This window comes from Pseudorasbora parva, chromosome 8 (assembly GCF_024679245.1).
Source record: "Pseudorasbora parva isolate DD20220531a chromosome 8, ASM2467924v1, whole genome shotgun sequence".
NCBI classification, from domain to species: Eukaryota; Metazoa; Chordata; class Actinopteri; order Cypriniformes; family Gobionidae; genus Pseudorasbora; species Pseudorasbora parva.
Genome location: NC_090179.1, coordinates 30,741,184 through 30,754,390, shown reverse-complemented (window position 1 = coordinate 30,754,390; position 13,207 = coordinate 30,741,184). Strand labels below are relative to the sequence as shown.

Below are 13,207 nucleotides of genomic sequence, written 5' to 3'. Positions count from 1 at the left end.
CAAATGATGTAACTCTATCCTCACTATAACCTCAAACTAAAGCAGGGTGTCTGCAGGTTTCACCAAGTCAAATTTAAGATTTTTTAAGACCATTATTATTTACATTTATAGGAATAGTTCACCCAAAAATGAAAATTTTGTCATTTAATCACCTTCAAGTTGTTCCAAACCTATATGAGTTTCTTTGTTCTGCCAAACACAAAATAAGATATTTTAAAGAGTGTTTTTTGTAAAATAGCCATAGTTGGAAAAAAATCTATGGTAGTCAATGATTGCTCTATCTGCTTTGTTAGAAACATTCTTCAAAATATCTTCTTTGTTCATTAAAATTTAACAAAGTATTAGTAAACTTGCACTTCCTTATAGCTCAACCCCACCAGGATTTCACTATAAATATATATGATCAAAATGACAGATTTTGTGCTGGTAATTTCCATACTTTTTTCATATTTAGGACGTCACATTTACCATATTTTTATGTTAAATAATACAAAAGTCCCACATGTCAATTAAATAAACAAAAGAAATGCATCTTGTTTGGTATAACAAAATGGATGGTCCAGTGGTGTGCTATCTAGCTTTAATAATATGATCGATAATATGATTTAATAACACAGACAGAAACTGGTATACAGTCCCTGACAAAAGTCTTGTCGCTTATCTATTTTCTAGAAATACCTGATATTAACCTGACTTTTAATTAATTAATTGGTGTTAGAAATAGCTCATATGAAAAGCTAAAACCCTCCCAAATGATGTTTAATGCACTGAAATAAATAATTTTCACAGAAAAAATATTTATCATTTAATCAAGACAGAAAGGTCAAATTTTGGCAAGACAAAAGTTTTGTCGCCTATACAGAAATTGAACAAATTTACTGCAAATACAAAAATATGTCAGCAAATTAAGTTGTGGTGCTGTGAGATTCAAATTTTATATCTTGTATGACTTCCATGAGCTTGAAGGACTGCATCCATGCGGTTTGGCAAGGATTCATACAATTTATTGATGAAGTCATCAGGAATAGCTAAGAAAGCAGTCTTGCATGCCTCCCAGAGTTCATCAATATTCTTTGGTTTCGTCTTCCATGCGTCCTCTTTCATCCTACCCCACATATGCTCAATGATGTTCATGTCTGGTGACTGGGCTGGCCAATCCTGGAGCATCTTGATCTTCTTCGCCTTGAGGAACTTTGATGTGGAGATGGAAGTATGCGATGGAGCACCGTCCTGCTGCAGAATTTGGCCTCTTTTATGGTTGGGAATAAGAGGTAGCTAAGATTTCTTGGTATTTTAGACTATTGGTGTTGCCTTCCATCCTGCAGATCTCTCGCACACCCCCATACTGGATGTAACCCCCAGACCATGATTTTTCCGCAACTAAACTTCACTGTTTTCTGGGTGAATCTCGGATCCATTTGGACAGCAGTAGGTCTCCTGCAATATTTGCGGCGACTGTGGTGTAATTCAACAGAATATTCATCTGAAAAGTCAGATACTTATGCCACTTTTCCAGCGTCCATCCTTTTAGCAGGCTGTGGGCCTTGGCAAATGCCACACTTTTTTTTCAGTTTCTTTTGTTTAGTGCTGGCTTCTGGGCACTGATTCGACCATGGAGGCCATTTCGAGACAGAATCCGACAAACTGTTCTGGTTGACACAGGGACTTCAGGTGACCAGGTCTCGTGGAGCTCTGCTGCAGTGGAAAATGGGCTGGCCTTGGATTTTCGAGCCAACAAACGGTCCTCTCGAGCAGTTGTCTTGCGGGGTCTGCCTGACCTGGGCTTGTCAAAAACATCTCCAGTCTCTTCAAATCTTTTTTTTATCCTTTGTACTTGACGCTGAGACACATTGAAGGTGTCTGCCACATCAGCAGTGGATCTGGTCTTCAGCCTCTTGATAATCAAAACTTTAGTCTCAGGGTGAATCTTAGGCATGTTTGCAGAGGTCTAGTTGCAGTTGATGTGAAGGTCTAGTGTACTGGGGTTCTTTTTATACACACTTGAGACCTAATTTATCCATTATTAGTCACAGGTGAAGCTCATATGACAAGGTGACAACACTTATGTCTTTGCAAAAATTGACTCAATGGGCTTTACCAAGCTGTGAATATTATAATACTTTTTGAAAGTTTAGTTTTTCACCGAAACATTATCACAAAAGCTGGTGGGATTAAAATAAGCCATTTCTTGTAAAAAAAAAAAAAATCTTGATTAGAAATATATTTCAGCGGCACTTTAGGTCAATTTGTTCACAAGTGGCAAGACTTTTGTCAGGGACTGTAGGCTAACGTTAGGCTATAGGTTTTTACTTTAAGACCCGTAAGGCGCAGATCCAATGGACATAGGCATAATAATGTGTGTATTTGATCGTTCAAGGGCAATAAGCCTAGAACTAGAACACATTTGTATACTCAAATGAGCGCTGATAGGCAGCAAACACGTGCACTGAATCAGACATCTGTCTTTATGTCAGTAGCGAATTGATTTTGTGGTTTAACTCTTTGACTCTTGACTCTTTTTGTAGTGCTGCAAGCATATCATACTTTTATTTGGTTATAATGTGAGATGGCAGGTGAGAAAGATTCACTTTCACGATCGCGGAACTGGAGAACTTCGCTAAAGAATAAAATCAGTTTTATGTGCCTCTGGTACAATCCAAAAGAGACTCGCGCCAATAACATGAATGCTGATTGGCTGCAATATAAATTGAATGTTGGTCTCATTTGTAGTAAGACGGTTGGGTGCAAGATTATGGAGCGCCTTGTAAGTAATGCTGCATTTTCAGGCAGGTTTTTGAGCCTGTAAGTTACGACTTCAAAGGACGACTCGCGACTTTTTAACGTTCCAGGCAAAGTCTCACCAAACTGCATGAACGTGAGGAATTGCGTTAGCTAGATGTAAACAAAGCATGGTGAACTGTACGGGGCTTATGCTCACTAACAATCATTTCGATCACCAAAGGTGCTTACTCCTTGTTTATTTGAGGGAAACAGGAGAAAAGTGGCGCATAAGGCAAGAGAAGCTGTTATACCTTTTATTATGTTATTTGTATATTTGGAAATGTATTTTAATTTATTCTTGCACTCAATGGACTGAAAACAAACTAACACTAGAAAAGCTGCTGATAATGCACATTTGAGGATAAATAACGTTAAAGCAATACCTTATTTTAATAAATTATTTGGTTTTTAATTTACGACTTTCATGAACACCGCATCTTTAGGGGCTGCCATTGTTGTTTCGCGGGCTCTCGTAAGTACATCGATCTAGTACGAATTCACTGGTGGGAATTCACAGGTTTGAATGTCGTTCCAGTGCACTTTCACGGGTAGAAGGTTGGAAAAACACGGGTTACGGGTTGCCTGGATGCGCGGCATTAGTAGCAAGATAATGAATTTAACTCGATACCAGTGCAATTGCTGAAGAACTGGAGAAATGTTCGGCATTAATGCAAATAAGAAACCATTAGGGGTAAAAACAAGAAATGTATTTTTTTTTAAGTTAAAGCAAAGTCCCTGAGGTAAGTTGCAATGGTTTAGGTCAGGTCAACTCCTTTACATGCTTCATGAATAGATTGGTAGAATGAATAGACAGTGTTGTAAAAGTATTCAAAAATAGTTTGTGTCCCATTTTGAATTAACCAAAGATACAGTCCGTTCAAATGAATTTGCATGGGGTCAAAATACATAACTCGATAAACAAAAAAGGTTAGAAAAGTTTGAAGGGAATGGCCAAATTCTGTCAAGAAATATCTGGGTCAAATTTCACTCCAAAATCCAAATAATTTTTTTTAAATGTGTTTTCTTGAAAATTAAGCACATTTCCTTAAGTTAATGTAATAGAAATAGCCTACAGTAGTTTAGTTTCTTTCTGTATCTGTAAGGTCATTAAAGAGACGACTGGTTCTAAGACAGATCCTAACATGCTATTTAAATATGGTATGTACATGTAAAAGACACGGTCTACACTGACACACCATAGTCTTTAACAGCCATGTCCTTATGGAGAGATCTGTTTTATGCCAGTTCCCTGCACTGTTATGATCTTTTAAGAGCTCAAGTCTTTACTTCCTTGGAAATTCCCAGAAACAGAATTAAATACATGCTTTTGTTGTGAAGGTCAATACATTTTTCATACTGTTATACTAGTCCATTTATTAATTTTAGCTTCAAGAGCCTACTGTTTTTCTGCAATAGCCAGAGGACCTGATGGTAAGGAGGTCAGATGCATGTTACACAGTTCTTTTGGGCAAAATTACAAAGTGTCAGTGATTTGAAGTGAGCCCAAAGTGTCAGTGATTTGAAGTGAACCCAACAAAGGCAATCTCCCCATATAGCTTACAAAGCAGATGCTGCATTGATTACTAAAAATTGGACATTATTCCTGTAGATTATATCAGTAGATGATAAAGCAACAAAACATTAATGGTGAGAACATTAGGCAACTGCTGTTTAACCTAAAAACAGACCTACAAACTCCTCAGAGTAAAAAAGCTGTCAGTTAGCACTGCATTATTCATATGATATAGGCCTACTTCATTGTTAATAAATAGCCTACATTGAGATGGATTGAAAAACACACATAAAGCATATTGTCGCAATCGTCTGATTGTCGTCGTCACGTATATGTCGCTCATAACGATCGTTTTCCATCAGCTGCAGCTCCAGCGTGACAAAGTTTCTACGAATCCGCTTTTGGACTTTCTGTGAGAGCACCTCCTCATATTTAGATACGAATAAAATGACAGGTCATGCATAGATTATTTTTTGTCTCTGAATTTAAATCTTGATGTATTCACATTGGTTTCTGGGAATACAGCTCAAAGTGGAGATCCACTTGTCCGCGCAACACTTCTGTCACGCCACGCTCCACTTTATTCCTATGGGTGACGTCAAGCAACTTTAATCCGCCCGCACAGCATTCCGGGAAGGCAGCGCTGCATTTGAAACTATTTTAACGGCCAAATGACGGGAAGCGTCACAACATCACGCTTTAGTCGTGTCGCAAAAGTGGATCTCTACGGTCAGAAGTGTATTGAGAGTTGCTAGACGACACTCGCTGGCAGATTAGATTTGCTGCTGCTAGGGTTGCATTTGCGTGCTTCTAGTAAACACAAAAACTGGCGAACGGCGGTCTTTAGAATCAGCTTTGACCGCGACTCTGGAAGACTTGGAGTTTAGCTTTCCTCTGAGAAAAGAACAAAGAACGGCACTGAAGTCATTCTTAAAAAGGGAAGATGTGTTCGGAGTTTTGCCGACCGGATACGGCGAATGTTTAATCTATCAACGAGCTCTGCTTCACCTTCGTTGCTCTGGTTGGTTGTGTACTGTATCCTACCGCTTGCAGAGGGAGTTTGAAAGACAACCGTTTATCCCGCCCCTCAGATTGAGCCCTGTCAATGGTGAGTTTCCAGACCAAACATCTTGATGTGGGTCTGGCTTGTCAGCCTACGCAATTCACGTAAATGACCCAATTGACCAAGAAAACGACGATTGTCGCCGAAAAGCGACAAGTTTGCACTTTGCAGGTCTGTAAAAAAGAAAACTCCTTTAAATGGGATACTGCCCAACTTTTTAAACCATTCATCCTAAGAAAAATAACAATCTGTATTTCTATTAGGGGAGAAATTATTGAATAAAAAAACAAAAACACATGGGTCACTTTTTTCTTTGCATTTGAATAAAGGGTAGTCAAGTCACAACATATACAACATTACAGTCATATTATTGACAGCTTCTTTGTTATATATTTATTATTATAAAATCATCAGAAGATGTTGGCAGATATAGTTAAAAAAAACTGAGGACAAAAAAATTTAAAGTACGCACTTGTTTGTGAGGAAGGTTGTGACGTTGTGGCTGTAACGTCACGTGACAAAAGAACGAGACTCAGAACATGACTCAAAAGAACGAATCTTTTCTGTTTCCAGTACTGACTGCATAGCCTTGCCCATGGGGCTGGGACTTGATGATTGAATGACTGACTTGAAAAATTAACTAATCAATCCCGTTTCCTGTACAGAAGATATTGGATGTTGCGCACTCGCGGTAAACAAAAAATTAACGAATCGCTCACTGAGAAAACCCGTCGTTCTCGAGTCATATTAAAGGTGCACTATGCAATTTTCCGTCCACTAGAGGTCGCCTATTCAAAACAAATGCGTAGTTTGATGACGCAAAGTTTGAGCCCAGCATCTAGGGACGTGGTCTTCACCTCACAGCCGGTGGGAAATAGGACTCAGGCAGAAATCACGTTACATGCGGTTATTAAGTTACTGTGGTGTGATCCAAAGCAGGAATGAGTGTTGTGGAGCCGAGTATGGCCGCTTGAGATTGTTACACAAATACCCACCTCGCAAACACCGGGACTTTTATCATAATGGGACGGGACACATTCGCCGGGCGCCTCTTCCGGTTATGATTATGAGGTAAAGCAGCTCTGTTTATCATATTAGAGGGTAGCGCAGATTTGACGCAATTGACAGACGACTTCCTCAAACGCTATGCTGAAACGTCCCGGTCCTTAGTTAAAATAGTTATTTTCTCACAATTTAACAAATAGTTGGAAACATTTGGGATATTGTAGGTTCTCAACTGAACAAAATATATAACACGGGCCTAGTGGTTTTTGGATATTTTACTGCAACGTGCAACAGCCCCAAAACATTACTGCGCTACAGATCTGCATGGAGGAATGGCCCAAACTACCAGCTATGGTGTGTAAAAACCTTGTGGCAACTTAAAGAAAACGTTTGACCGCTGTCATTGCAACAGGGTATAAAACAAAGTATTGAGATTAACTTTTGTTATGACAAAATACTTATTTTCCTCCACCTGTTGCTATGACAGCAAGTCCAGGATGAGCTTCGAAGAACCAAACAATCCGAGATCAAGCCAAATCGTCAACAATCAAATCCAGCTAACTGAGTTAGCGACGTACGAACAACGAGCCCCTGTTAAGTGTTTGATAGCTGGCCCACGGCGTTTAACATTTGATCCCATTCACTTACATTGTTTGTTCCTCAGTAACCAAGATTTTAGCTTGCAAAGTTTATTATTATTTTATTAATGACATTGCTACAAATGCTTTTGAATGAAGTTGCTTATCTTCAAGGTTATGTTTTCATGGATTTAGCCTAACTGCACGCTTTACCTGCAAACCACATTACATTTTCTTATATATCATTGTCTAAGCAATCTTTGACTCCATCTAGTGTTAATAATATTTTAAAACAAGTGTTTAATCAGAAAACTGTGATCCTGATTTGAACCTTATTGGATCCGTTTTATAAAGACCCTTGAAATGACACTTTTAGTCTAAACCTGTAAAACTGGAGAATAATTTATTCTTTGAATTTTGCCATGTGCGACATAGTACATTGGAAAATCCTGTTGGCTCCAAAACCAAAAAATCCAAAAACTGCCTTTATAATTAAGAGCAGAATTCAAATTCAAATCATACAGATTACAAAAATCTCCATGGAACTTTAATCGGACAGACTCAATTACGCATGAGTGGCTTCAGACACTAAGAACAGGGTTTACAAAATCTGTCCAAAATATATGCCCATTGGGAAAAAAAAGTCAGTCAGAAAAATGACAAACTCACTTTTATAATCTAGATTGAGTTTTCATTACCCACACAAGTTCAGTTTACTGTAACCAGTATCACAAGCCTGTTTTAAGGACATCCAAGCAATTTTAAATTAAAAGCATAATTTGTTTTTAATGCAGTGCATTCGATTACAAATAGCCTTTCATAAAATATTCCACATTTGAGCAAAAATACAGCCATGCAATGTATAAAGTTGAAACACTGTTAATGTGATAATTCTCAAGATGTGGTCATTAATGAAGGACTCAAATATGATGATGAATATTCAAATACCATGCTTAATGTCAGGGTCTCTACAACAGAAAGATGGGTGTATAACATCAGTTTAATATCTGTGCACCACAGTACAATATAATGTGCTTATGATCCAAGTTAAAATCACTTCCTGCTTACACAAGGAGTCATTAAAGATAAGGTGAGGTTAATTCTGCATATCCTGTGCTGACCCAAACAGTGCAAGTCAAGATGTTACGTTTTGAAGCATCAGATACTTGCTAAAAAAAGACATTACAGAATAAATATGGCCAAAACATGTAAATATGTAAAAATGAGTTTGAACTTTAATATTACCATAGTGATTGTTCAAGTTCAAATACAGCAACCGTCTTCTAGCCACAACAATTAGTTCATTTTGCTGCATTAGGAACACCGATTTAGAGACGAGTCGATGACATGCAGATTTCCATCTTAAGCAAAAGCTGAGCTTGTTCTAAATAAACAGACAGCAATTACAAATTAAAACACCTGCAAATCGACACGATGTTGTCAAAAATTATATATTCATAGAATTTACATATGTCACAACTGTATACAATAAACCGGAACTGTGATGACGAAAGCGGATCCCACACCACCCGTATGCCTCATCTCAGTCCAGTCATTTACTCCACAAGAGGGCCACAGCTTTACAAATCCCCACGTCATGGTAGTTGAAGTAGCACAGGCCAGCGAAGGTGACAGTTGACAGAACAAAGAGGCCTGCGTTAGCCATCTTGATTTTAAGGTCTCCATGAACGTAGTCTGTCAAAACTTGGCCAAGACCCCTGGAGAAAACACAGTAAAGGCTGATTTATACTTCCGCATCGGATCTGTGCCGTAGCCTCTCGAGTTTAAGTAATACTTCTGCGTCCTTGTCCACATTGATGTGTAGTTACATATGCAGAGGGAGCATGTGTATTCCTGAGGGAAAGGTTCTGGCAGACCAATCACAACGCTTGCTTTCCACGTAGAATCAACACGTTACATTTTTGGAGAGGTGCACGTCAGGGTACGTTATGCTTTTATTGCAAGGATAATATGGTCTGCCAGAAGCTAGATATTTTACTTTATAATGTGTTAAACATGGATATTTTTCTTACAAAAAGGCCTTTATTAACAGCGTTGTTGAAGGCACTTTTTTGGGCTTCAAATTTTGGGACGCCATTCACTGCCATAGCTTGGAAGAGCAGGACATTTTTTAATATAACTCCAATTGTATTTCATCTGAAAGAAGAAAGTCATATAAACCTAGGATGACTTGAGGGCGAGTACATTTTCATGGGGTAATTTTCATTTTTGGGTAAACTATCCCTTTAAATGTAATGAATTGAGCTTTTAGATATTTGAGCACAAACACATTCAGAAATAATGTAATATAAATAATGATTATGTCACTATAAACACTGCAAGAAGGCATTAAAGGAACAGTATGTTAAGTTTACCACTAGAGGTCGCTTATCAAAACAATAACAAAGGTGCAGCTTGATGATGCCATGTTTTACTTGGCCAAAACAATTATACTAAAAATAGCTTTTGAGCATGTCGAAATTTGTTATAACGTTACTCTGTGCCTTCACTCAATGGCTGTTAAATGGCATGCAATTCACTTTAAAATATATTATATGGTGGAGAAAATGCTTTATTGCTGTTATTACAAATAAAGCTCTTTCTGGTTATGCTATGTTAGCCACTTGACAAAAATAGTTTTGTCTCTGAGGCGTGGTCAAGAAAGCTTTAAAGGTATCCAAACAGTTGCACACCTGTCTAATAAAACACATAATACAGCCAGCATTTGTGGGGTTTCCATAGTTTCCACAGAAGTAAAAGGGTTTAATTCTCTGGATTTAAAAATTCTTGGAAACATTTAGGATAATGCAAGTACACAAGTCAACAAAATGTATAACATTGTTCTAATGGTTTTTGGATATTTGAATCCAACATTTTTAGATAAATGATCCATTAAAATTCAAAGCCAAAAGAAAAGTCAGCGATTTTACAACCCACAAAACACAATGTGGTATTTGTAGATATATTATTCTGCTGTGTTAACAGTTAATTTATATTTTTTTATTTTAAACTGAAAACTATTGAAATATGACGTGGGCAAAAACATGACAATGTGATGTTTATTAAAAGTACTGGTGGGTGACATCGGAGTACCCTGATGCATAAAAACTGACAAAATTCTGCTAAACTCTCTAGATCCAGACTCAAACATGCACGCATATATATATATATATATATATATATATATATATATATATATATATATATATATATATATATATATATATATATATATATGCACGTGACCCCAATGTAACTAACAACTTCGCTAAAATTAGAAGTGTGGCCTTGAGTGCTCGTCCTCAGGGTGGTTAAATCCTTGCATAAAGGGTATTACAGCCACCCATGACATGGCTTTGCAGAGCAAAGTAGACACCTTCATTTTGCGTCAGAACCTATTTTATGGAATAGTGCAATGCTCAGTTAAGTCTGACCTGACAAAATTAGTGTGAAACTTCATATGGATTTACACCAGCCGCTACAAAATATTATCTGTGACAATTATTTTCTACTATTTATAATGGCAGTGATAGCGCCCCAAAATGTAAAGACTTTTTACTATTGTCAGGGGGGGAAAGTGTTTTAAGCAATAATAACAAAACATAAATTCTGTTACCAGTGACCATGTAGAGTAAGGGCAGCTGCTAAAGAGTAGTCAACAGCAGGGCCGGGGAAATAATACGCAGCGGGTGCCATTCCCAGAAGAGCTATGCTCAGGATCCGCTCTCCAGTCCAGTGCAAGGAAGCAGCTTTGGACACAGAGCCTGCTATAAAAAAAAGTGAAGGGTCAACAAACTGCTTCTTCAAGAAAGTATCATCATCAACAACACATATTAATTCCCTCTACATTATAATTCACAACCCATCAAAACTTTATTGCATGCGCTTAATCATCGTGTATCCCAACAAATACATGATGGGGGGAGACGGCGTTAAAGACGACACTGAGAATGTTTAAACTTTATCATGTTTAGTCTATGGCTGTGAAAGTTTTCATTCTCAACCCTTCTGGCAGTTGATCAGCCATATTTGTCAGTAAATTAACAATTTACTTGACTAATTAAACTAGATTTATACTTCAGAACATTAAAACATGCATTAAGATCCAAAAAAAGGCTCTAGTCCAGTCTGACATTACCATCAACAATATATTAGGCTAATAAAATGGAAGGAAAAGACAAATAACATCGGTCTTGATTTACAATGCTACAAAACCAAACATATAGGATACAAATCACTAACCATGGTTGGAAGGGGTAGCATGTAGCTTTGCTGATATCAAGTATGAACTATCATGATCCTTCTTCTGTATGGCCAAAGGTCTGATTAGGGAGGAAGAGCGAAATAACAGAGCTGTGGAAAGAGACAAGAATAAAAGAGAATACCATAAACCATAGGTGATTCAAAGGAAAAATGTATTCAGAATGAAACATTAAGCAATATATGCACGACTTTGATGTTCATCTGTAACGAAGAAGTCATTGTTGGTGTTATGCCTTTTAACATGAGAATTCATTTTTAAAAAAACATTCCACATAAATGATGACCCTTTACGGCATGTGTAAGTCAACGTTAACAAATAAATAGATTAATAGAGTAACATGAGTCAACGTTACTCCCCATTATTATACGCTAATAAAACCCATGTCATCTAACTTACGAGTCTCGATCTTGCTGTTTTCGTCATTACGAACTACTTTAAATAAATATGAAGTTTACTCTTCAATTTAGAAAAAGGAAAAGATACGTTAGACAAAGACGAATATCTCAGACAGGGTTAAGTTAGCATGCTACCCATAAACGAGTACGCGTGCTGCAATAAACATGAAACGTCAATGAGTGAAGCAATAAATAATTTTATATTAGACCTTGAAACTAAACTACTGTGATACAAGCAGAGGTGACGAGAACAAAAACCTGGAAAACACAAACTTACGGCTGACACCTCTGTGGCAAACAGAACTTAACCTGACAAGAGCCGCCATGATTCTCACAACCAATCCAAGGTCACTGGAATCACCCGGATATACTAAGGCTGCTAGTGACCGTTGTGATGAAATTAACCTTTTCATGCATTAACTAAATAGACTGAATGCATTAAAACAAAATCATAACAACGCAATTTATTTACAAATTATTAGCTTTATATCATATACGTATTGTTGTCACATTTTCCTGGTTAAGAACATTACATAACATCCAATTGTACAATTATATTTTGTTACATTACTATTTATTAAGTAGTAATGTAACAAAATATTCACAAATAATTTATTTTTAAAAAAAATTGTTATAACACATTTTTACATTTATTAAAATAATAATAATAAAGGCAGTAACAATGTAAACAATATATTTTATTTGTGAACTGATGCTCAGCTGTTTTGTTTTTTAATAGTCATCAATAATACAGCTTATTTTCATCAGTCAACAAGCTCCGTAAACACTGGTCACAGACACAAATATATTTATTTAGCCTACCTTAAATTTGACCAAGCTAATTACTCACTAAAAAATAAAAACAAACATAGTCATCTTGTTTTTAGGCCATTAGATTAGTTTCGTTTTCGTTTCAAGTGAGGTAGAAGTAAAACATGTTTTCAGTTTTCATTTCAGTTACAACATCCATTTAATATGCAATTGATTTTCAAATTTAAAAACATTGTCAACATATACATTTTCAGGTAATTGTGTTGCCTAAATAATTAGTTTCAACATATCTTGGTGAGGACAAATATATAAATTCAAAGGTTTTGTCCAAATGTGTAATGTTTTAAATGTGTTGATTATATATGTAGTATAAAAAAATGTAAAAAGAATAATACACAAACATAACTGTTGGCAGATTTTCTCTTTTTCAAGTACAGGTCAATTTTATATATTTTTTTAAGACAGATTTCAAAACTACAACATGTTAACATTATAATATAATATAATAATTAAGGTAAGTTAATTAATTAACTCCAAGTAAAACAGACCAGAGATGTATTATTACTCACATCATCACTACGCCTGATGTAAAAATAAAAAAAATGAAGCTGGCTAAATGTGCATTATATGAATAAAAAGACAAAATACTTTTTGACCAATACAGTACTTGTAAATGTTAATAATAAAATAATCATAAAAATAAAGTACCAGAATATTCAAGAAAAAATAACATTTCAGTAAAAAATATATTCTGAATAAATGTCAAGTCTACACTTTTGCATAAGTGCAATGTTACGTCATATTTTAACAGTTAGCAAAATAATTCAGTTTAATGGT

At 36.3% G+C, this 13,207-nt stretch overlaps 1 protein-coding gene across 1 annotated transcript; it reads right to left on the bottom strand.

The window, feature by feature from the left end:
• Window positions 1-7,623: 7,623 nt before the first annotated feature.
• sdhdb (succinate dehydrogenase complex, subunit D, integral membrane protein b) lies at window positions 7,624-11,986 on the bottom strand. The gene is made up of 4 exons (XM_067450875.1): window positions 11,877-11,986; window positions 11,183-11,293; window positions 10,557-10,707; window positions 7,624-8,658 (listed from the first exon to the last, which is right to left on the bottom strand). The coding sequence occupies exons 1-4, from the start codon at window positions 11,923-11,925 to the stop codon at window positions 8,493-8,495; spliced, it is 477 nt and encodes a 158-aa protein (XP_067306976.1). The 5' UTR covers window positions 11,926-11,986; the 3' UTR covers window positions 7,624-8,492.
• Between the last annotated feature and the right edge of the window lie 1,221 nt (window positions 11,987-13,207).